This window comes from Piliocolobus tephrosceles, chromosome 11 (assembly GCF_002776525.5).
Source record: "Piliocolobus tephrosceles isolate RC106 chromosome 11, ASM277652v3, whole genome shotgun sequence".
Lineage (NCBI taxonomy): Eukaryota > Metazoa > Chordata > Mammalia > Primates > Cercopithecidae > Piliocolobus > Piliocolobus tephrosceles.
Genome location: NC_045444.1, coordinates 51637841 through 51662774, shown reverse-complemented (window position 1 = coordinate 51662774; position 24934 = coordinate 51637841). Strand labels below are relative to the sequence as shown.

General features: G+C 38.7%; 1 protein-coding gene across 5 annotated transcripts in view; it reads left to right on the top strand.

Moving 5' to 3' along the window:
• GALNT3 (polypeptide N-acetylgalactosaminyltransferase 3) overlaps positions 1 to 24934 on the top strand; it is a 48032-nt gene that overhangs the window by 6038 nt on the left and 17060 nt on the right. For 3 of the 5 annotated variants that reach the window (XM_023188114.2, XM_023188117.3, XM_023188113.3), the window contains 3 exons: positions 15504 to 15546; positions 19708 to 20328; positions 24719 to 24891. In XM_023188114.2, coding sequence (XP_023043882.1) covers positions 19814 to 20328; positions 24719 to 24891 — 688 coding nt within the window. In that variant the 5' untranslated portion in view covers positions 15504 to 15546; positions 19708 to 19813. Of the gene's footprint in view, positions 1 to 11836; positions 11904 to 15503; positions 15547 to 19707; positions 20329 to 24718; positions 24892 to 24934 lie in introns of all 5 variants that reach the window. The other 2 variants (XM_023188115.3, XM_023188116.3) reach the window with 2 other exon arrangements.

Sequence of the window (24934 nt, the reverse complement as noted above, 5' to 3'; positions counted from 1 at the left end):
TTTTTTTTTTTTTTTTTTTTTTTTTTTTTGAGACGGAGTCTCGCTCTATCGCCCAGGCTGGAGTGCAGTGGCCGGATCTCAGCTCACTGCAAGCTCCGCCTCCCGGGTTCACGCCATTCTCCTGCCTCAGCCTCCTGAGTAGCTGGGACTACAGGCGCCCACCACCTCGCCCGGCTAGTTTTTTGTATTTTTTAGTAGAGACGGGGTTTCACCGTGTTAGCCAGGATGGTCTCGATCTCCTGACCTCGTGATCCGCCCGTCTCGGCCTCCCAAAGTGCTGGGATTACAGGCTTGAGCCACCGCGCCCGGCCATTAGTTAAGGGTCTTAACATCTCTTAACTAGGGTATCATAGCTGCTTCCTACCTGGTATCTCAGCAGATAGTGTTGTCATCCTTAAGTCCATCATCTGGAGGATGAGGATGATCTTTTTAGAAATGTAAATTCTCCCTGTCACTTAAAATCCTTCAACAATTTTCTGTTGCTTACAGGATATCCCTTAAAACGGTCCCATGGGATCTGACACTTGCTTAACTCTGGATTGATACTCCATAAGCCGACATTTTATTTCCCAGCAATAGACTTCTTGTTTTTTTGTGTGTGTGCTTTTCTTTTGCACTTCTCACTGCCGAGAATGCCTTTCCTTCTACTTTTACCTCTATCTATAGCTCTTAATGACTCTTAAGACTCAAGAAGGTCTTGCCTCATTTGGGAAGACCCACGTCTCCACATATACCTAAGCAGTGTGAGGTGTCCTGTGTATACTTCTATTATTTGCTTGACATGATATAAATACACTCTGCTTTTGCTCTTGTCTGTGACACACACACACACACACAAACACACACACACACACACACCCCTTTTGGATTATTTGCAAAATATGCGAAATTTCCCTTTCCATTAAGCCTTTTGTGGAATAAAAATTTTGGAGTAGAAGTGTCACAGAGAGGGGAGAGGCATCGGCAGGCAGTATTTAAGTCAATCTGCTTTTTTTTTTTTTTGAGACGGAGTCTCGCTCTGTCGCCCAGGCTGGAATGCAGTGGCCAGATCTCGGCTCACTGCAAGCTCCACCTCCTGGGTTCAGGCCATTCTCCTGCCTCAGCCTCCCAAGTAGCTGGGACTACAGGAGCCCGCCACCACACCCGGCTAATTTTTTTGTATTTTTAGTAGAGACAGGGTTTCACCATGTTAGCCAGGATGGTCTTGATCTCCTGACCTCATGAATCGCCTGCCTCAGCCTCCCAAAGTGTTGGGATTATAGGTGTGAGCCGCCGTGCCCAACCCAATCTGCCTTTTTAATGGGAAGTAACCAAAGAAACTGGGGAGTAGCAAACTTGTTTCACTGTCTTAATTAGTCTTTAATTTGGTTTGCTGTTACTTCCATCTCATTACTTTGAATTCTATTTTATTTTGGGGCCTTTTGGTTCTGTTCCAAGATCTGGGGGTTTTATCATTTAAAAGTGAAAAGTTAACTTTGTAATTGAAATGTCTTGCAGCTTTTGCTGATACATATTCCACAATTGAGTATATTATTATTGTTGAGGAGCTTAAAAGGAGCAGCCTTTACTTAAAAAATATAATTGAATTAGACTAGACTGAAACCCTCTCCCAAACAAAGAAAAACAAAAATGAGGCAAAAGATTTCTTGGAATTAGCAGTCCTCCTTTCATCTCTTCCTAGCTAGTCCTATGCCAAGTTCTGTCAGTTTTACTTTCTAAATGTTTCTCAAATCCTTCTACTTTTATTCATTCCTATCTCTATCATCATCTCTTGCCTGGACTTTTGCCATGGCCTCCCTGTTTGTCTATCTGAGCTAATTCTGGCTTCTTGCTTGTTGATTCCTCACCTTGCACCCAGAGTGATCTTTTCAAAATATGTGGTTATGTTATATCCTACATGAAGCCCTTCATGGCCCTTAAGATAAGGCAAACTCCTTAACATGCCCAAAGGCCTGGCATGATTTGGCTCCCATCAAACACACAGCACACTCATCATTGTTCCAGCTCCACCAATCTTTTTATATTGCTATGTTCCTTTTGCTTCTAGGTCTTTGCAAGTGGTCTTCCCTGCCTGGAAGGCTCTTCCTCCCCTTTTGGCCTAACTACTTAACGTGCAGTCTTCAAATTCCAGTTTGAGCTCCCACTTTTTCACCCCTAACTGTAACTTGGAATTTTTCAACAATCTCACCACATCCTTCCCCCTAACTATGGGTTAGAGTGAAGACTGTAGCCTAAAGAAATAAAGTCCTATTTAGTACCTGAGAGCATTGACTTATAAAAACAAAAGTTTCCCCACAAAGGAGGCAGACATTAATATATGGCCCATATTTTTTAAAATAGATTTTAGTTATTAATACCTTTATATTTTTATCAAGTAATAACAGTTTATATTTATTCTCATAATAAGTATTGGTCCTTATTTACTATTGAACACTTACATGGCAGGCATATTTTAAGCAATTTACATGAGTTTACTTATTTAATCTTCAAAGCAACCCTATGAGGTGCATGCTATTTTCCTCCCTATTTTAAAGATAGGAAAATTGAGAGATTAAGTAGTTTGCCTCTATTTACAAGGTTAGTGAAAGATTGGAGCCAAGATTCAAGTCCAAGCAATACAATTCCAAATCCTGCACAGTTCGCCTTCTATTTCCATGAATTCTGTGTCTATAGACTCAAACAACCTTAGACTGAAAATATTCAGGAAAAAAGTAATACAGCAATAAAAAATAATATAAAAAAGCACAGTATAACAACTATTTATGCAATATTTACATTGAATTAGGCATTATAAGTAATCTAGAGATGATTTAATGTAATTGGGATGATGTGCGTAGGTTAAATCCAAATACTACATCATTTTATAAAAGCGACTTGAACATCTGCAGATGCTGGTATCCACAGGGGTTATGGAACCAATCTCCTGAAGATACCAGGACATGATTGTACATTTGTCCTGCTTACATATAAATAAAATAAAATAGGGTTGTTAAAAGACTTCCAACAACAATAAAAATCCAGTCAACCCTGCCCCTCCTTTCTCATCTCCCCAGTCCTGTTGCCTAAAAGCAACTACTTTCATTTATTTAAATGTTTCTTCCAGCACTTACCTTTTCAAATAATATACTTATACTGCTGTTTCTTAATGTATCAATATTTGGCAATATCTACTGACTTCCCATTATGGTAGATAAATATTTAGATCTTTCATACACAGCCACCTCTACTCTCCCTCCTTGACCTCCCAATATAATTCTCACATTGTTTTGTTTGCATTTTAGTATTTATTTAGTGTGATTACATAGATATTGTTTACTACTGAGTCCAGCAAGCATATTACAAGTAGGATTCTTTACTTGTAGAATTTTTTTTAAAAATCCTAGGAGTAATAATGAACTCATTTAAGAAAACACTTGGCTTAGTGTTTCCATATGTCAATTAGAGTGCAATTTCTGTGTACTCTAACATCTTTTCAGCTTGGTTTTACATGTAGTCTAACATAACAGATTTATTGGTCCCTTACTGGAGAAATCTGTGCTCTTGTCCCCGTTTGGACTGTTGCTCTCTAGGCCTGTTCCATGGTGGTTGTTTGGAATTTCTTTTTGCTGACATCTCTGATACAGCCGCTATTCCTTAGGGACTATGACTTTTGCTTTTTATTCACACCCTCATTTGGATGAAACACATATCCACCACTAGCTTCCTGAAAAATGGTGCATGGAATTAAGAAATGTGAGATATTGCATGCCTAAAACTCTTTATTCTACCTTTACACATTTTCCTTTCTGTTTTATTTAATTCTTAAACATGTGTTAGTAGTTGCAGTTGTTGGTGAACTCCAGTTGTTTGAAGTTCGCAATTTTCAAAAGTTAGGAAGGGTATATGATAAATCTTCCTTTCACTGTTGTCCTCTGACACCAGTTTTCTTCTCCAGAGGTAACCAATGCTATTTTTTAAAAATATAAAAACAATACATATGTATTTTCCTTCTTTTTAAAATACAAAGCTTGCTTTTTTTTGTTCCCATTTAACTATATTGTGGGGATCATTTCATATCAGGATATAAATTAGCTTTGCTTTTTATTTTGCATAATATTTAATCATATTACTCCATCATAATTTATCTCTTTCCCTACTGGTAGAGTTCTAGCTTGTTTCAACCCTTTGATATTAGAACAATGCTTTAATGTGCAAGTTACAGGTGTGCCATTTCACTAGTGCATTAGCATATCTATGGGATTTCTAGAAGTCATCCTCACATCTGATTTATGATTTGACAGAGACTAGAGTAGTAAGCAGCCCTGCAAGTTTGATAATTCTAAGTCAAATGAGGTAAGAAGAAAGGGGGAAAAACATCTCATAGTAAATACTTAATGGCAGAGTGGGCTCATTTCTAGAGGACAATTAATAAAGCAGACAGGGTTTCTAATAGAAATTGTTTTCTTTGAGCTTTTTGAACATGACCTTTGTTTTTTCAGATGTGACCCATCATTTTGAACTGGATAAAACTTGTTTCTATTGTGACCTCAGTCTCCTTCTTGTACTCTACCCTCTATCATTGCCTCCATTAGTTTCACTGGCCTCTGGTCTCATATTTTTGAGTTCTAGGTCTACCACTGAAGATAATGCAGAAGAGAAAGCACTCCATTAGCTAGCACCTTTCTTTTTGGGGATGGGATCTTGATATGTTTCCTAGGTTAGTCTTGAACTCCTGGGCTCAAGCAATCCTCTTGCCTCAGCCTCCCGATTAGCTGGGATTACAAGCACCTAGCTAGCTAGCACCTTTCAACAAGTCCAGAACACATCCTTTTTTTTTTGAGACGGAGTCTCGCTTTTTCGCCCTGGCTGGAGTGCAGTGGGGCGATCTCGGCTCACTGCAAGTTCCGCCTCCCGGGTTCACGCCATTCTCCTGCCTCAGCCTCCGAGTAGCTGGGACTACAGGCGCGCACCACGACGCCCGGCTAATTTTTTGTATTTTTAGTAGAGACAGAGTCACCGTGTTAGCCAGGATGGTCTCGATCTCCTGACCTTGTGATCCGCCCGCCTCGGCCTCCCAAAGTGCTGGGATTACAGGCGTGAGCCACTGCGCCCAGCCCAGAACACATCTTTAACACCCATCACAACTTAACAACCTCCGTAGCCTCCACATTGACTCATTTCCTGAGCTCAGCTAACTCTACTTCCAAAATCTGTTTCCAAGCTTCCATGCCCCTTATATTTATCTCTTGCCTGGATTGCTTTTAAGGGTATCCTAAATGCCTTTAGCCTCCTATCAGGTTTTTCTACCTCCCCAAAAACTCCATGTTCAGCACAACTTCAAGGATAATCATTCTAAATTTCAGTTCTCATTAGGTCATCACCTTACTTAAAACTCATCAGGGCCTCTCTCTTTGCCTAAATAATTAAATGTAAATCCTGTGGAATTAAGCACCCCACCCTCCCTTATTTGGAGCTTGGCATTCAGTGTGTGTTTAGTAGGCCTCATGGTATACGGTAATTGACTATGCATCGTTCTGGGTAAAATTACCCTACTTGAGGCCATCTGTTGATAGAAGAATTAAAGTTTAGGCTGAGACTGGTTTATTTCCAACCCAAATTTTATATTAAAGGAGTTTTTCTTGTACCTTAACCATGAAGAGTGGATAATGCAGGAATTTCAGATGGTAGTTGGAGAAGTGGAAGGATATTGTTTGCTTCAAATTAGGCACATATATAGCCTAATCTTAAAGGTAGACACAGATTTTATATATAATAAAAACTGATGTTATGGAAGACTTGAAAAGAATTCTGTTTTACATCTGGGGAGGTGGCAACTGATGGGGAAGCGGTAAATATGGGGAGACATAAATATTGAGATTGAAGTCTTTTAGAATTTCTACAGCAGGGGTTAGCAAACTATAGTTCTTAGATCAAATCTGATGCACTACCTGTTTTTGAAAACAAGTTTAATTGGAATGCAGCTATGCTCATTCATTTACAAACTGTCTTTTTTGTACTACAATGGAATTGAATAGTTGCAGTAGAGACAATATGGCCAGCAAAGCAAAAAAAATGTTTGTTATCTAGTCCTTTACAAAAAGTTTGTCGACACTTTTTCTACAGGGTAATGGAAGCTGAGAGGTGGGGGAGGAGTATCTATCACATCAGCATTGGTAAACCTGTAGAAAGTTGAATGCAAAATGATAACAATTGAGCAAGCAATCTTCTTTATTCCTTCACTCCCTATTCCTTAATATTCTTGGGGCCTCAAAGGAAGAATGAATGGAGAGAAATTGCCTACTGCTTGTATGTGTTTGGACTCCTTCAAAAAAGGAATGTTTGGTTGAATTAATTGAATGCTATCTATCCATCCTCCAAACACATGCCATAAAAAGGCCCAGTAGATACTTCTTTCACTAAAGTATTAAGTAGTACATTAGTGAAGGGATTCCCTTTTTCCATGAAAAAAATCTGTGGCTGCTCTCCTTTGTAGACCATTGAAATTGGCTCTCTGATTTCACTGGAGATGATGAAATTCCATAGCAGCAAAAGCCAAGTGGCAGTAAGCCCTTATCCACCAAATATATATACATCCACAAGTATATACATATTATCCACCAAGTATGTACATCTCCCACAATGAAAAACTGGGACGTAGAGGTATCAGAAAACATTGGCTTGCAGATGTTTTTGAGAGCTGAGATACTGTCTTTGGTATATGCCTAGTGGTAGCTAATGAGTAAGATTTACATAAGTAGTACTATAGCATCCCTTCATCTATATAATAGGAAAAACTCTAGCTCTGGTAGCAAAAAAGTTAACTTTCATTGCTACAATCAAGAGGCACAGCATCTTACTCAGTTTTCAGGTCTGAGTCAATTCACACTCCCAGAGCTTTGCCCCAAAGGGAACTGTAGCCATTTACCGGAGACTATGCTTTGGGGAAAAAGAAATAATCAGACCTTTCATACTAATTCCTAGGGGGACCCAAAAGTATTGTAGCCAACTGTTCAAAGTGGAGACTTACAGTGCTCAGGTAACACATGGAGTCTTAGCTCCAGCTGTACTCATAGTGGGTCCAGGGGGTCAGCAGATCTAGCCTGTGCTTATTTCCCCAGTTCTTTAATGAATAATTGGAGTAGACATACTGGGTAACTGGCAGAATCTCCATATTGACTCTCTAAACCAAGCTTGTTTAACCTGTGGCCCAGGGTCACATGTGACCCTGGATGGCTTTGAATGTGGCCCAACACAATTTGTAAACTTTCTTAAAACATTATGAGATTTTTTTTGTAATTATTTTTTTTTCCCCTCCAGCTCATCAGCTATTGTGGTAGTGTGTTTTGTGTGTGACCCAAGACAATCCTTCTTCTAATGTGGCCAGGGAAACCAAAAGATTGGACACCCCTGCTAACCCATAGAGGGAGGACCATGTGATAGGAGAGCTAAGTAGAAGACTTTAGAACTTCCCCTTTCTTCAAAGATAGTAAATCAAAAGGAAATCCATGAGGAAAACTGTCAAGTTTGATGTCACTATCAAGATTGATGTCAAGATTGATGTCACTATCAAAGAAACTGTCAAGATTGATGTCACTATCAAAGATTTAAAATAAGACTTGTGATATCTATCACATCCCCATTTAGCTCACTTATTTTGCCTAGGCAGAAGTTAAATGGATCTTAGAGAATGGCTGTAGACTACCCTCAACTTAATTATTGGGTGACTCCAAATGTAGTTGCTGACCCAGATGTAATATCCTTATCAAACCACATAGCCCCTGGCATTTGGTATGTAGCTATTGACTTAGTTAATATCTTTTTCTGCCAATTTACAAGGACCACCCAAAACAATTTGTTTTTATCTAGCAGGGCCAACAATATGGCTTCACAGTCTTGCCTCAGGGCTAGATCAATTCTTAATCTTAGTCATCGTAACATTTCACAAGCCATCACACTGATCCACTACATTGATGATATTATGCTGATTGTCTCTGATGAGAAGAAAGTAGCAAATACTTTAGCTATCCTTGTAGAGCATATAAGAATTAGAGGGTGACAAATCAGCCCCAGAGAAATTCAGCAAAATTTCTGGGCATTCAGTAGCCACTATGCTCGATAGACTTTTTTTTTTTTTTTCTTTTTTGAGAGGGAGTCTCATTCTGTTGCCCAGGTTGGAATGCAGTGGTGAGGTCTGGGGTCACTGCAACCTCTGCCTCCTGGGCTCAAGCAATCCTCTCACCTCAGCCTCTTGAGTAGCTGGGACCATAGGTGAGCACTATACCCGGCTAATTTTTGTGTTTTTTTTTTTTGTAGAGATGTGGTTTTGCCATATTACCCAGACTGGTCTTGCACTCCTGGGCTCAAGCAATTCACCTACCTCAGCCTCCCAAAGTGCTGTAATTACAGGCATGAGCCACTGCACCCAGCCTCAATAGTCATTTTTGAATTTAGGGGCAACATTCACAACATTTGAATATGCTACCTCAACCTGTTTACAGAGTAACTCATAAGGCTACCAATTTTTAATGATGATCAAAGTAGAAGAAGGCTCTGCAGCAAGCCCAGCAGTACAGGCTATGCTACCACTTCAGCTTTATGATCTAGCAAACTCAATGACTCTCTTAGTATCTGTGCCAAAGAGGAATGCTCTATGGAGCCTCTGGAAAGTGCCGATAGCAAAATCACAATGCAGACATCTAGGATTTTGAAATAAATATTTTATTCAGATAACGGTTTACTTTTTGGTAAACAGCTTCTGACTTGCTACTAGGTAGATATTGAATGTATAATTATGGGTTACCATGTGGACCAAGTTTCCCATCATTAGGTAAAATCTGACCTATCGTGCCATAAGGTTGGCGATGTACAACAGCAATATATCACTGAGTGGAAATAGTACATGAGACAGAACTAGAGCAGGTCTGGATAGAACCAATAAGTTGTATGAACCAGGGACTCAGACTTCTTTGGTAGCAACTCTAATGGCATTGCCTCGTCTCCTTCAACTCATGCCTGTGGCTTCTTGGCGATTCCCTTAGTCCAGTTGTTAGAAGAAAAAAAACAAAACAAAACGCCTCAAATCTGATTTACAGATGAATCTGAATCTGAAGAATACACTAGGACTACCCAAGATTAGACTGTATAGCACTATAGCTCTACCCATGAGTAACTGTGAATAATACTCAATAAGGAACGTTCTTTCTGTAGGCAGAAATTTGAACAGTCAATACGGTTGTCCACTATGTTGGGAATGAGACATGCCTACAAATACAGATCTATATTGATCATCGATAGGTAGTCTCATTAATGGGGTATGTATGGTCAGAGTTGGAAGGAACAGGATTGGAAGATTGGTGACAAGGTCATTAGTTTGAGGAAGAGGTATGTGAACAAATCTTTCAAAATGAAAAGACCCTGAAAAAATTTGTATCCCATCTGAGTGCCCACAAAAGCACATCCATTGCAGAGGAGGCTCTTAATAATCAAGTGGACAAAATGACACGTTCTGCACATCAGTCAGCCTCTCTCTCCAGCTGTCTCAGTGCTTGTTCAGTGGGCCCATAAACAGGGTCTTTGTGGCAAGACTGGAGCTGTGTATGCATGGGCTCAGCAACATGGCTTCCCCTTTCTAAAGTTGACTGGGATAGCACTGCTGCTGAGTTCCTAATCTGCAAAGACCAACATTGAGCCCCTGTGGGGATCAGCCAGCCTCTGGGTGGCAGGTTCATTATACTGGATTTCTTCCTTCATTAAGGGGGCAGAGACTTCTCCTCACTAGAATAGACAAATATTCTAGATACGGATTTGCCCTTCCTTGACATCACCAACATCTGTGGACTCCTAGAATGCTTAAGGGCATGGTGAATACAGAGTAGTAGTTAGTGTAAGAAAGAAGCCGTAGATACTCATTATGACCTCGCAGCCAATTAGGTAAGTGAGGATTATTGTAGGTTTGCATATTTCTTTTTTAAACTTTTTCCATCAGCTTTCCCAGGTTCAATGCACATTTTTTCTTTGCTTCTTGTATCTAGGGTTTTTTTTGGTATATATTAACAATTTTATTCTCTCTCATTTTCATTTTAAAAACTGTTAAATAGAAGCCGTTGGAGATCAACTTTACAAAATAGTAAAGTATTAGGTAACAGAATATTTAGTGACACTGTGACACAATTTAAGGAGTAACTTAGAGTCGCAGCAGTGGCTACAATGGCTGTTAGGACTCTATGTCTCTCATTTTTGAGGCAATAGAACTTCTTCACTTATAAAGAACGACAGTTAGACTTTGTTAGGTGAAATATAGAATTGCGTTGTTATTGTGTAGGAGTTTAAGTGTGTGGGAGAGGGTGCATGTGGAAGCTGAGTAATCAAAAGTGTAGACTTTGCTGCTTATCAGTTTATTGTCTCTTAGTTCCAAATTTACTGTATTAGCCTGCTCTGTAATAATGGAGCTGGGCCTTGTAAATATTTCTTTTTTACTGGCTTGTTCAATGTTAAGCCTTGTCAGTAGAGGGCACTGGAGGGACACTGAAGTGACTGAGGCTTCTCTTTCTGGTTTCTGTGATGCTCACTGGCTAAGCTCCTTTGGAGCATGGTTTTCCTCTACTGCTCACTCCCCAGTATGATTTTCTCTAGTACTAGGTACCTGCAGAACACAGCTTTTTCTAGAGTTGGTGTCCCCCACACACTCTGCTTTCTTTAGAGCTTGATTTGGGCAGCAGTGGTGTACCCTTGAGCCACAGACACCATGGACCTGCTCTGTCACCCAAGTCACTGCTCCCCAAACTCTCACCTCAGATCCACACATGCCAACTGGGGGACCCACAAGACTGGTTGTCTAGGGAGCCGGCTGCCAACCTTTGTCCCAGGCAGCCAGCCCAGAGCTGTTGTTGCCTGTGTGGCACATGAAAGTGCACTAAACTCCTGCAGGGGACAACCTCTGTGTTTCCAGATTCCCTCAGCAGCCGGCAGTTTTCCTCAGCACTTAGCTAGTTCTAGGGTTCTGTTCCCGGCTGTGAACAGCCTCTTCTGGAACTTCAGGGTCAGATTTCTGATAAATCCCATGAATGAAGTACTTCTGTGACTTTTCTAGCAGGTAGTCAAAACTAGGGCATTTCCATAGACATCTCTGGATCTCAGCCCTGGTGAGAGGAGAGCTCTTCCTTGAACACTTATTTCAGCCTTAGGGGGAGTGGTTGCCCCTTATACTGTATTTACAACTCCTGTATTCTTTAGAATTCTCCTTAACTCCCACTAGGCAATTTCCTGTTACTCCAATCCTCTTTTAATACTCGATTGTATTAAACTCTCTCTGTTCAAATTACTATGTGGTTTCTATCTCCTTACTAATCCAAAAGCCACCAACTATGTTTACAAGGTAAATAGATGGACAAATGTTTTGTTTTGTTTTGTTTTTCTTGAGACGGAGTCTCGCTGTGTCACCCAGGCTGGAGTGCTGTGGCACAATCTTGGCTCACTGCAAACTCTGCCTCCTGGGTTCATGCCATTCTCCTGTCTCAGCTTCCCGAGTAGCTGGGACTACAGGCACCCGCCACCATGCCCAGCTAATTTTTTGTATTTTTAGTAGAGATGGGGTTTCACCATGTTAGCCAGGATGGTCTTGATCTCCTGACCGCGTGATCCTCCTGCCTCGGCCTCCCAAAGTGCTGGGATTACAGGCGTGAGCCACCGTGCCCGGCTGATGGACAAATGTTTTAAAATGCAGTGCCTCTGCCTGGGGGGGAGGGAATACCAGTTACATGAATAATCTCTGGATCCACCTAAATCACTTCTCAAAATTCCTCTACTCCATAGTATGCCATAAGTAATCAATGCATATCTTTCATCCGTAATGTAAAAGTCATTCACAGGTGCAGACGTAGCAGGAAACAGCATGTGAGACCCTGAGTTTGTGACTCCCTTGACAGGTAATGTAGTATCATAATTACTGGTTTGTGTCAAACTGTCGAGGTAGAGTTGGCTAGCTCACAAATCCAGATTCTATCAGCAAACTTTCACATTCAGAGATGACGACAAGGGAGATGTCTGTCTGACTAGGGGTAGCTGAGAAGTTGGATGTCTCACCCTGTCCTTGTCAGTATTGAAACCTGTGCCTCACAGTTGCTGATGGTTAACTCTGTCACTCAGCTTTTTGTCTCACAACCTGCAGATATCTTTGTTCAGAAAGCTGTTCTTAGTTTATAACAATTGCATGTAGTTTAGTTATCCACTGGTGCCATTGCCCAGCCACCCAGAGTAACTCTACTTTGCCTTTAGCTGAGATCTTTGAGGTGTGTCTACTGCTACCCGCTCTGAGACAGAATGTGGCAGTCTCCATGCAGTTTGCTTTGCATCAGTGTTTGTCTCTTGTCATACATCTACGTGCCACTTCCTGCTCAGAAGAAATGCTGCCAAGGGTGTAAACATGAACTTAAACATAATCAAAACTAACAAATTACAGCAGCAAAAGACCATGAGATTTGATCCACCAATAAATGCAAGCAGAAATGACTTTTTGCCACTCCTCTGTTCCCTAACACTTTAACCAGTAGATGAGGGGCACATAATAAAACTTCTACTCAAGCACTTAAAGGTTTATTATCAGGGCAAGGTCTTTACATTTTGTTTTTCTTTGTTTTGTTTTGAATTCAGTTAGGAAATACAGATGATAGATAATGTGTGGCAAAGATCCAATGAGTTTTATAATAATTCACAATAGTGTACTTTTCTTAATCTATAATCTGTATTAGGATATTGGGATGTAATTTTGTGGTTTTTTCTGCTTAGTGTGGTTACTCCTAACTCTTTACAGTATGCTTTAATTCAGTAGTAAGGAAGTTTTATATACCAAATTAGACATCATGGCAGTTAAATTCATCAGGAACCAGACTTTAAACCCCTGGAGTTGTAATGGTTTATTGTCACAAACATGGAAACAAGAAGTGAAAGGAACCACTATCTTATTTCATTAAATGTTACTTTCATGTAAAATTATAATGTTCTGCTTTCCACTACTTCAGAAAATTGCTTCAGTTGGAATTTTTAGGTTAAATGAACAACTAGTATTTCTGCAACCTATGCTTCTCCATCTAGAGGGACAATCATGATGGATGTTACCTTGATATTTTCCCTTCTCAATTTGTGTTTAAACAAGATCCCCAGGTAATTCATAGTCACTTTAAAGTTTGAGAAGCTGTAGTCTAGCTAACTGGAAGCCACCACTTTTTAATTAGATTATTTTAAATTTGTAAGATTTCAGATGGAAGCATATTTTTACCCCTGAGAATAATCCATTGATTTTAACACAGTGTCACAACCAGTTAAAATTGTGTATATTGCTTTAGCTTTTCACTTTATGAATATTTCTATTAATGACTTTTAAAAATGTCTACATATATACCAGAATACAGATTAATAACTTTTTATTTATTTATTTATTTATTTATTTATTTATTTATTTATTTATTTATTTAAGACAGAGTCTCGCTCTGTTGCCCAGGCTGGAGTGCAGTGGCCGGATCTCAGCTCGCCCGGCTAGTTTTTTGTATTTTCTTTTAGTAGAGACGGGGTTTCACCGTGTTCGCCAGGATGGTCTCGATCTCCTGACCTCGTGATCCACCCGTCTCGGCCTCCCAAAGTGCTGGGATTATAGGCTTGAGCCACCGCGCCCGGCCAATTAATAACTTTTTAAAACCAGGTCTCTGAATTTCACTCTTAGAAATTCATAAGAATTTAGAATTTAGAAGATCTCTGAAATTTTTTTTTTTTTTTTAAGTTTTTAAAAACTGTTTTATGATTTTTGACTTCTCTTCCTCTGTAAATCTGATCTTTGGTAATTAGCAAATAGCCATATTGGACACAGCGTTTAAAGGTTTTAGAAAGTGTACAAGAAGAACAAACCCTTTATCTGCTAATCATTTCTAATGTGCAAATATGACATGTTATATCCTGAGTTTGCTGTTGGGCTGGTTTTTTTCTTATCAATTCTCAAACTTCAGAGTCCAACTGGAAGTTGATTGTAGGAGAGATTTGTTTTGCTTCATGAGCTGTTTTTACGTAGGTCTTCCAATTTGGCAGGTAGTACTGACAAGGAACAGGGCATTATTCCCAGAAAAAGGAATTAAGAATCCTGGTTTCATTTTACTCATTCATTTATTGTGTGTCTTTTGGCTTATGTCTTTCATTGTTCAGGTATCAATTTTCCCATTTTTATGATTGGAATAAAATATTTATAAAATGATTTTATAGAATCATAATTTGCAATAAAACCTCAGTGCCTCATTTATATCAGCATAAGTCCCTGTGTCCTTTTGGAAAACTGTGGGTCATTCCTGCTTTGGATTTTATTATATATCTCCACTCCAAGTCTAAATAACTTCTATTCATTTACATCAAGAATCTATTTTGAAACACTCATCTTTGGCATATTAGAAATTAGTAATGCGATTGCCTTTGGACAGATATAACCCTTATCAGATGGTAGTTTTGATTTGCCCAAATCTTGTGATCTAGACAAGTAGTTCTTAACTCTCGCTGCTTGTTAGAATTATCTGGAGAGCGTAAAGTAACAACAAAAGCAGAGTATGTGCCCTGCCCCCACACCAATTAAATCAGAGGTGAAGTCTAAGGCACTTTACTTTTTAAGAGCTTTCCACTAATGTATATCCAGAATTGAAGACAACTGATAGAGATGCTTAGTGTTGAGTGTCATTCAGCATTAATGGAAGCCTGATATTGCACGTTAACAGCAAAGTACAGAAAAGTCATAATGAAAATCCCATCGATGTTGGAATCTTTAAGTGATCAGGGTTGATAAGAGAAGATTCAGAAATAGTCTGAAAAGATCAAAACATCATCTTCCTATTTCTAGGCTCTGCCTCTGTAAGGTTCTCAACTTCTTAATCTTCCATTTTAAGATCTACAACCTTATTTTCAACCTTTATTTCTGAAAAGGTACTTTGAAAAGTTTTAAAATCATTTATTTGTAAAACGTTACCCAATGATAGGAAGCTATTTATAGTTTTTATGGTTTTTCCTCAGTTTTTTTTTCTTATCCCTTTTATTTAGGATATCAGTTCTTGACTCTTAAACATTTTATTTTAGATAATTTCAGTTAAAAGCTCAGGATTTTACATTGAACCTGAGTTTGAACACAGTTAGAAAAATGCTGGTCTTAAACTGAACTGGCATGGCCAAGCCACTTAATCTCTTTGACTTTCCATATCAGTCAGTAAAATTGGAATAACAAGGGCTAGGCGCAGTAGCTCATGCCTGTAATCCCAGCACTTTGGGAGGCTGAGATAGGAGGGTTGGGGAGGTCAAGGTCAGTCTGCCTGGGCAACATAGCAAGATCTTATCTCTACAAAATAATAATAATAATAATACTTCACAATATTGCTGAGAGAGTGAGAACTTACGTATTAAATGTCATTTAATACCAGGGACCTAGTTAACATTTAACACAAGTTAAGGATTGTTTTTGTTGTTGTTTCTGATAAAATCTTTGTCCTCTTTCTTCCTTTTTCCAGTGAACAAATTTTTCTGGGTGCCTACTGTGTTACCAACATTGTGGTAAGTGCCAGAAAAACAGTCATGAATAGGATGCTATCCATGTCTTTCGTAAGCTTTCCTTGACTCCTTTGTTATAAGCGTCCCAAACTAAAACCTACTAACTGAGTGGGTCCTTACATAGATACACATGTACTCACAATGATAGGATTACTGTCCTTCTGATGAAGAATTCCTCTACTTTATGATTTATTCCTAAAAAGAACTCTCTTCCATCGGCATCATTAATTCTATCCTTCTTTTCAATTCCCACCCAACCACAGATATGATTTCTGACATAAAATGTTTTGGGAAAACTATCACTACTGTGGAAGAATCTAGTTCTGTCATATCATCCTATTCTGTGCTTTCTCTGAACTCTTTTTCCATGTTCTGTCAAAATATCTCAGGAAAACCAGCTCAATTCTTCTCAAATTCCTAATTTAGCCTACCTCTAGCTACAGAAAAATTGAGTATCACTAGATAGCCCTGGGGAAGGCTATCTATTTTTGCCTTTTTTTTTTTTTTTTTTTGGCGGGGGGGGGGGAGGGCTAGTTCTCTTAGGAACAGAAAGGAGGTGAACACAGGTTGATGAATGTCTACTTTTCGTCAAGATACAGTTAGAGGGGATGAGGCTGTAGTTCATCAACTGGGAACCACTTTCCTGTGAGACCCCAGCATTTTGCCCATTCTTACCTTCTTGGAACCCCATAGATGAGGTTACTGCCCTATTATTCTGGAAGTGCCCTGAATCCTAAGCCTTAGGATCTTGAAGGCATGACTACAACTACTCTTTCTGCCAAGGTTCTCTTCTCATTTTTCACTAAAGCCCATTAGACCAGGTCTAATGAAGTTCAATTTTAAAGGTCAACCAACTGTTACACATTTAACATCTCTCAAGTGTGAGATAAGATTGTAAAATTACCTCCACTTGACATGGATACTTTATCTGTGTTTTCATTTGTGTTTTTTATTTTTTTGCCCACACCCCACTCTTCATAGGATTGGAAAAATTGGACTTTCTTTCCAGTCAGTCTCTTTTTTTCTACCCTTAAATGTAGGTATTTCTCTGTCCTATTTGTTTTACATTACATTTACCCCAAGACGGACTCAAGTTTTCATCTCTACTGCAGAGCTTTTTCATAATTTCCTGTCCCATATATCTTTTTGCTCATCCAAACTCACTTTGGAAGTTCCATTAGCATATTACATTTGCTACATCCAAAACTGAACAAATTATCTCCTTAATTCCTACCCTGAATCTATGCTGCTTCTTGTGTTTCTTGCCTTTGTTAATGTTATCACTTTACTCATTTGTATTAGTTTGTTTTCATGCTGCTAATAAAGACTTACCAGAGACTGGATAATTTATAAAGAAAAAAAGGTTTAATGGACTCACAATTTAACATAGCTGGGGAGACCTCACAATAATGGCAGAAGGTGAAAGAGGAGCAAAGGCACGTCTTACATGATGGCAGGCAAAAGAGCATGTTCAGGGGAAGTCCTATTTATAAAACCACCAGGTCTCATGAGACTTATCCATGACCACAAAAACAGTATGGGGGAAACCACTCCCATGATTCAATTATCTCCATCTGCCCTGCTCTTGACACATGGGGATTATTACAATTTAAGGTGAGAGTTGGGTGGGGACACAGCCAAACCATATCACCATTCATCTCCCATTCTTCCCTTTCTCTCACCAAGACCGTTGTTTGATTCCACTTCCTGGACTTTCTTGAAATCATTCCACTCCATCCTTTGGCCCCCCTCATCTCATTAATATCCATCACCTTTACTGGGGCTTAAAAACTTGTGATTTTTCTAAAACAGAAATTTGATTATGATCTTTTCTTTTTCTTTTTTCTTTTTTTTTGTTTGAGACAGAGTCTCGCTCTGTGACCCAGGCTGGAGTGCAGTGGCTCTATCTCAGCTTACTGCAAGCTCTGCCTCCCGGGTTCACGCCATTCTTCTGCCTCAGTCTCCCAAGTAGCTGGGACTACAGGCACCTGCCACCACGCCCGGCTAATTTTTTGTATTTTTAGTAGAGACTGGGTTTCACCATGTTAGCCAGGATGGTCTCGATTTCCTGACCTTGTGATCTACCCGCCTCAGCCTCCCAAAGTGCTGGGATTATAGGCGTGAGGATTATGATCTTTTCTTAAAAACAGTTTTCTCTATTCCATCTATTTTGGAAAAAATTGATAATTTCCAAATTCACTGAAAGATGTACCAGACTTTATGAACTGATCTTTAACTGACCTTCGAGCCACATCAGTTGTCATTCTCTCCCTGTGCCTTCCACTTATGCTGTACTGAAGGACTGATCATGCTTTTTCTTGCTTTTATGGTTTTGCATCTGATATTCCCTCTCTATTTTCCCTCCTGTCTACCTGCCTAAAATGTACTTGTATTTCAAGATTTTGCTCAACAGTGTCATCTCTAAGAAAATTTTTCTAACATTTCTCCTGACCCTCTATGCTATTTACCTTTTCTTTCGTTCTTTTTTTTTTTTTTTTTTTTTTTTTGGAACAGAGTATTGTCCTGCTACCCAGGCTGGAGTGCAGTGGCACAATCACAGCCCAGTGCAGCCTTAACCTCTTGAGCTCAAGCCATCCTCCCACCTCAGCCAGCCACCTGAGTAGCTGGGACTACAGGCGTGTGCCACCCCATTTGACTACTTTTTGTATTTTTTTGTAGGATGGGGTCTTGCTATGTTGCCCAGGCTGGTCTCAAACTCCTGGTCTCAAGTCATCCTCTGGCCTCAGCTTCCTAAAGTGCTGGGATTATAGGCATGAGCCACTGTTCCAAGCCTGTGTAGCTTTCTTTGTCTCCTGTCATAACACATATCACACTGCTTTGTGACTGGCCTCTGACTTCCTATATTTCAATTCTGCTTCTTGAAGGTAAGGGCTATCTTTAATTTTGTAACCACAGCCTAGCACAACATTTGACACATAATTAATTACACAACTGTCATTGTGTGGTTCTGTAACTTCTTATATTCTTTTCAAAAGCTTGAGCAGTCATTTCATTTTTTACATGAAATTCTTAAAGTAACCAAAGCTCACAGATATTGGAATCTCACTTTTATGAGCAATATATGCCAGAATTGGGGTTATCTTTTGGAGCAGAAGTGTCCACTCCATACTGAAAAGAATATAGAATTAGAAATAGTATATAGAACTAAGTTCTGCCTATTTTGTTTATTCCGCTTAAAATTTCCTGCCAAAAACCAGAGAATCCATCTTGGAATCTGGTTTTCTTACTTTAAATTTGGTGAGAACTTTGGAAGAGAAGTTAAAGAAGGTGTCAAAAGTTAATTTTCATTGCTATAAATGATATTTCCTTTAAAATGTATTTAGACCATAGGAGGAACAGGCATTTTCCCTCCCCTTTGTCCCTGCAAATTTCTTGACTGGCTATCACGGCTCATAGTATGTAATCGTTTCCTGAAAAGTCCTATTTTTCTTTTCCTTTGTTCCTATTGTCCTATATTAGGGTTTAATAAACTTGCTATCCTGTTCTTAGGGTCAATTGCAAGCAATATTTTATCAAACCAAATTCTGCTTTTTTAACTTAATGACCTCTATAGGCTCCCTAGAGACACTGCAAGTAAAGCTAATGAATTCTCTTTTTACTATTAGATCTTATATTTCTGTGAGCTATTAAAACTAGCTGTTATAAAACAACAAATTAAATGCCACTGATTTTCTTGTTTTTAGGGGTTCCTTCAGGATTCACAAGTACTATTGGGTCAGAAAATCTGGGAGAATGGTAGTTTACTTATTGATGAAACTGCTATATTATCATCATTGGTTAAGCTGGAGTAGACCTTAGTTTGAAAGTAAACTACATAAAATGAAGGCCACTATTTTAGGTGGATGCCTGGTAGTACCTATTTATAAAATTAATTTTATAAATAGTGGATATTAGAGTTTAAAAAGAATGTATTTTTGAATGGAGACGAATATCAATATTTTGCAACCTCAATAAATTGTAGTAAATCGTAACAATTATTTTCTTCCAAAAGTGTAATTGTCTTGAGGACAAGATATTTTTGTATTCTCGTTAACCATAAGAGTACATTGGTAGCTTATGTTCGGTTTTTGGTTAAATGAATGAATTGAGCCATGCCTGTAGGACTGAATAGCTGCTAATACCATCTATCATTTCTGTTTATAGGTACTACCATTTAAAGATACCTTCTTCTCAGCAAATCTATGATAAAAAATATAAGTAACAGAAGAAATAACTGTTATCTGTCAAGCGACAAGCTTTTAATGTCAGAATGGCTCACCTAAAGCGACTAGTAAAATTACACATTAAAAGACATTACCATAAAAAGTTCTGGAAGCTTGGTGCAGTAGTTTTTTTCTTTATTATAGTTTTGGTTTTAATGCAAAGAGAAGTAAGTGTTCAATATTCCAAAGAGGAATCAAGGATGGAAAGAAACATGAAAAACAAAAACAAGATGTTAGATTTAATGCTAGAAGCTGTAAACAATATTAAGGATGCAATGCCAAAAATGCAAATAGGAGCACCTGTCAGGCAAAACATTGATGTTGGTGAGAGACCTTGTTTGCAAGGATATTATACAGCAGCAGAATTGAAGCCTGTTCTTGACCGTCCACCTCAGGATTCAAATGCACCTGGTGCTTCTGGTAAAGCATTCAAGACAACCAATTTAAGTGTTGAAGAGCAAAAGGAAAAGGAACGTGGGGAAGCTAAACACTGTTTTAATGCTTTCGCAAGTGACAGGATTTCTTTGCACCGAGATCTTGGACCAGACACTCGACCTCCTGAGTATGTTGAAGAATATTTATTGTTTATTCTTTATCATCAGGCTTTGCAGGGGACAGAAGGGTGAGCTAAGGAAGTTGCCTGTTCTTTAGCTACTCTAAGGCAGGAAATCAGCAAATACTGTTTGTTTAACCTGTTGTATTTATTTTTTGCTTATAATGATTGAGGCTACATATCCCTATTTGGTGAGGCAGTACAGATATGAAAATTATTAGCTTGGAAATTAGAAAACTGATTTCTAGATCTGACTGCTATCCACAAGGAAATCCTTTATTCCTAAATACTGTAGCTTTCTCATCTATTTAGGGGGAATTATTGGACAATTTTTATGGGAAATGCAGAAGGTAGAAGAATTGTTTCCATTTCTCTGTGTATTTCTTTAGAATAAAAATGTTTAAAAATATGCCAAGATTTTGGAACTGTTGGATAATATTTTATAGATTTGTAAACCAATTCACAGTCTTTGTGAGTACTTTGACTCAAAGTCTTTAAGTACCTAATTATATTTCAGAATGCCCTATTTTTTGTGAACAATCCCGAGTAGCTGGAATTACAGGCACCTGCCACCGCAGCTGGCTAATTTTTTGTATTTTTAGTAGAAACGGGGTTTCACCATGTTGCCCAGGGTGGTCTTGAACTCCTGACCTCAGGTGATCTGCCTACCTTGGCCTCCCAAAGTGCTGGGAGTACAGGCATGAGCCACTGCGCCTGGCCCGCCCTCAGCAGATTATTCATTCTTCTTCTTATTATTATTATTGCTATTATTATTTTGAGATGGAGTCTTTCTCTGTCACTGAGGCTGGAGTGCAGTGGTGTGATCTCGGCTCACTGCAACCTCTGCCTCCCGGGTTCAAGTGATTCTCCAGTGTCAGCTCCCAAGTAGCTAGGATGACAGGCATGCGGCACCACATCTGGCTAATTTTTGTATTTTTAATAGAGATGGGGTTTCACCATGTTGGCCAGGCTGGAGTGCAATGGCACAGATCTGCGCTCACTGCAACCTCTGCCTCCCAGGTTCAAGCGATTATCCAGCATCAGGCTTCCGAGTAGCTGGGACCACAGGCACACAGCACCCTGTCCGGCTAATTTTTGTATTTTTAAAAGAGACGGGGTTTCACCATGTTGGCCAGGCTGGTCTCAAACTCCTGGCCTCAAGTGATCCTCCCACCTCAGCCTCCCAAAGTGCTGGGATTACAGGCGTGAGCCACTGCACCCAGCCCCTCGGTAGATTTTTAAGTGTACAAGATGGGCCAGATTCGGTGGCTCACACCTGTAATCCCAGCACTTTAAGAGGTCGAGGAGGGCAGATCATCTGAGGTCAGGAGTTCGAAACCAGCCTGGCCAATATGGTGAAACTCCATCTCTTTTAAAAATACAAAAATTAGCTGGACAGGGTGCTGTGTGCCTGTGGTCCCAGCTACTCGAGAGCCTGACGCTGGAGAATCGCTTGAACCTGGGAGGCGGAGGTTGCCGTGAGCAGAGATCTGTGCCATTGCACTCCAGCCTGGGCGACAAGAATGAAACTCCATCTCCAAAAAAAAAAAAAAAAAAAAAAAGAGTACAAGATAAGCAAACTGGAAGCAAACAATGCCTATGTATTTTGCTTTGCTTTCTGGATATTAGAGAATTACATTTGGCAGTGAACTTGAAGATAACTTTTGGTCTATTGTTTCACTGAGGTTTTTCTAGATTTAGGATTATCAATACCGGATCCAACTATGTGAGTCCCTTAACATTGAAACTGTGTAACTTAGATTTCTGTTGAGCTATTCTAGTCTGATTGATTTTTATTCTTTTGACATGACAATCAGTGACAGCTCAAAATGAGCTTTTTTCTCCCAATATAGCATTAAGAAGCTGCAATACTTTTTCAATAGTGTTAATCACTAAGTAAGTGAAAAACAAGTAAGCACATTAACAACATTTTTGGAGTTGAAGATTTAATTATTTCTTACTTTGGACAGGGTTTGTACAGGTGGTAACAATTTGTTTTTTGACTTCATGATCCACCCGCCTTGGCCTCCCGAAGTGCTGGGATTAAAGGCATGAGCCACCGTGCCTGGCCTGGCCAACATGGTGAAAACTCATCTCTACTAAAAATACATAAATTAGCTGGGCGTGGTGATGTGCACCTGTAGTCCCAGCTACTTGGGAGGCTGAGGCAGGAGAATCGCTTGAACCCGGGAGGCGGAGGTTGCAGTGAGCCAAGATTGCATCATTGCACTCCAGCCTTGTGACAGAGCAAGACTCTGTCTCAAAAAAAAAAAAAAGTTTTGTTTTGTACTTCGAATGTAGCCAGTATCAGCAAATAACATATTTTCTGAAGAACTGCTAATGTTTTCCATGCTCATTAGAAATAAAGATCTAGTTTCTTCCAAAGCCAGATGGTCATGTGACTGATAATTTAGGCATGTTTCTATGTGCCAGGTTTTTCAAATGGTTTGACTGGAATGATACAGTCGCTTTGGCAAGTTATTTTAATTGCACTATTTTAAAAGCATACATTTAACATGTTAATTGTTTCAAAATGAATGGATTATGAAATTATATTGTGAAATTTTATTACTTATATTAATGATATAACATGACATTTTTACTTGATATTGGTAACAGTTGTCAGTTAAGCAAATAAATCCTAGTTTAAACTGATGGAAACTTTTGCAAGATTAAAGTGATAACATTTTACTAGTATGAATTTTTGTGACATTTTACACTTTAAATCTTCAAAACCATTTTATAATTATTGATTAATACTATATTAGTTAACCACATAGCAAATAAAGGTAGGAAAAAAATCTTAAACTAGAATTTCACTTTCTCCTCAAAATGCTTATAACAAATCAAGAGTTTCCTCTTTTTTTTTTTTTCCTTTAAAAATAAAATACCATACTATGGAATTTTTCGTAATTTTTCCTTCTAGTTTATGTTGGTTATAAACTTTTATGGGTTCAAAATATAAGCTTATATTTAGTTATTTATTTCTGTGTAATTGTGGTTCAAGTATGTACATGAATAGTTTGTGTTTGAGCTTTTTTAAAATTGGTAGTTTATCAAAAATTCAATTTAGAGTAAATAATTTATTTTTATTTATGAATGATGAAGGTGCTTATTTTTTCTGCCCGTGCACCTGTATCATGCTTTGAAATCATGAAGAAACTGAAGAGCAATGCCACTTTCACTCAGAACCCATCCTCTCCTTTTTCTAATCTGTTGTTGACATCTTCTCTTGATATTTTGCTCCAATCCAACTCCTTTTTTTATCACTACAAATATTCCATTCGAAAGACTTGCTGTTAGAAAAGGGTATCAGAGACATTCCTGTTGAGGTATGACTATGAAAGTAATTAATGGGATAATTTGTGTATCTTTTTTTAGGGTGGTTTTCTCAGGCCCCTAATATCACACTGGAAGCTACAGTTTCCCCATTGGCCCTGGCAGAGCAACTGAAGGGTGTTGGGCTCTTATCTCCATGAGTAAATTTAAATAATATTAAGAAGAACATAGGTTTTACAGTAAAGCTATTTTTTCCCTTTTGATTCTGTATGCAGATTAAGTAAATTGATTCAATAAGCCTAGGAAATAAGAAACCTACATTACATACTTAGGTAAATATGTAATTAAAGATGATCTTTATAAAAATGATTTAATAGGCTGGGCACAGTGGCTCACGCCTGTAATCCCAGCACTTTGGGAGGCCGAGGCGGGCAGATCACAAGGTCAGGAGATTGAGACCATCCTGGCTAACATGATAAAACCCCATGTCTACTAAAAATACAAAAAATTAACTGGGCGTGGTAGTCCTACTGGTGGGCGCCTGTAGTCCCAGCTACTTGGGAGGCTGAGGCAGGAGAATTGCGTGAACCTGGGAGGTGAAGCTTGCAGTGAGCCGAGATGACACCACTGCACTCCAGCCTGGGCAACAAAGCAAGACTCGGTCAAAAAAAAAGAAAAATTTAATAAGGTGGTACAATTTTTAAAGTTGCAAATATGAAAAATGGATGATTTCTGCATGAAATAAGAAAAATTTGGTTTTTATTTGAGCAATTATAAGGATTTGTTATTTTTACATGCTGTCTCATTGTAGGTTATTTTCATTATTTAAGATGTTGTTTGTATTTAAAATTATATTATTGGGAATGCTATAATAACATGTTGTAATTCTTGATGTGTTGCCATCTCTGTTGGTGGACATCATCTCTGGGTGAGTGATTTGCTTGTAAAAAATTTGTTTTGATTTATTTACGTTTTATATAGCATTGAGATTATATTACATAGAAGAAAACTATCATTTTTCAGTGATAAGTATTCAATAATGATAATGTTAGCAATGGTATAGCTGTGAAATAAAATAATAAAATTTATAATTGTTTTCTACTTCTTTGACTTCTTCTAGATGTATTGAACAAAAATTTAAGCGCTGCCCTCCCCTGCCCACCACCAGCGTCATAATAGTTTTTCATAATGAAGCGTGGTCCACGTTGCTTAGAACTGTCCACAGTGTGCTCTATTCTTCACCTGCAATACTGCTGAAGGAAATCATTTTGGTGGATGATGCTAGTGTAGATGGTAAGAAAGCACGTGCAAATTAGATTGTTTCCCAAATCCATAT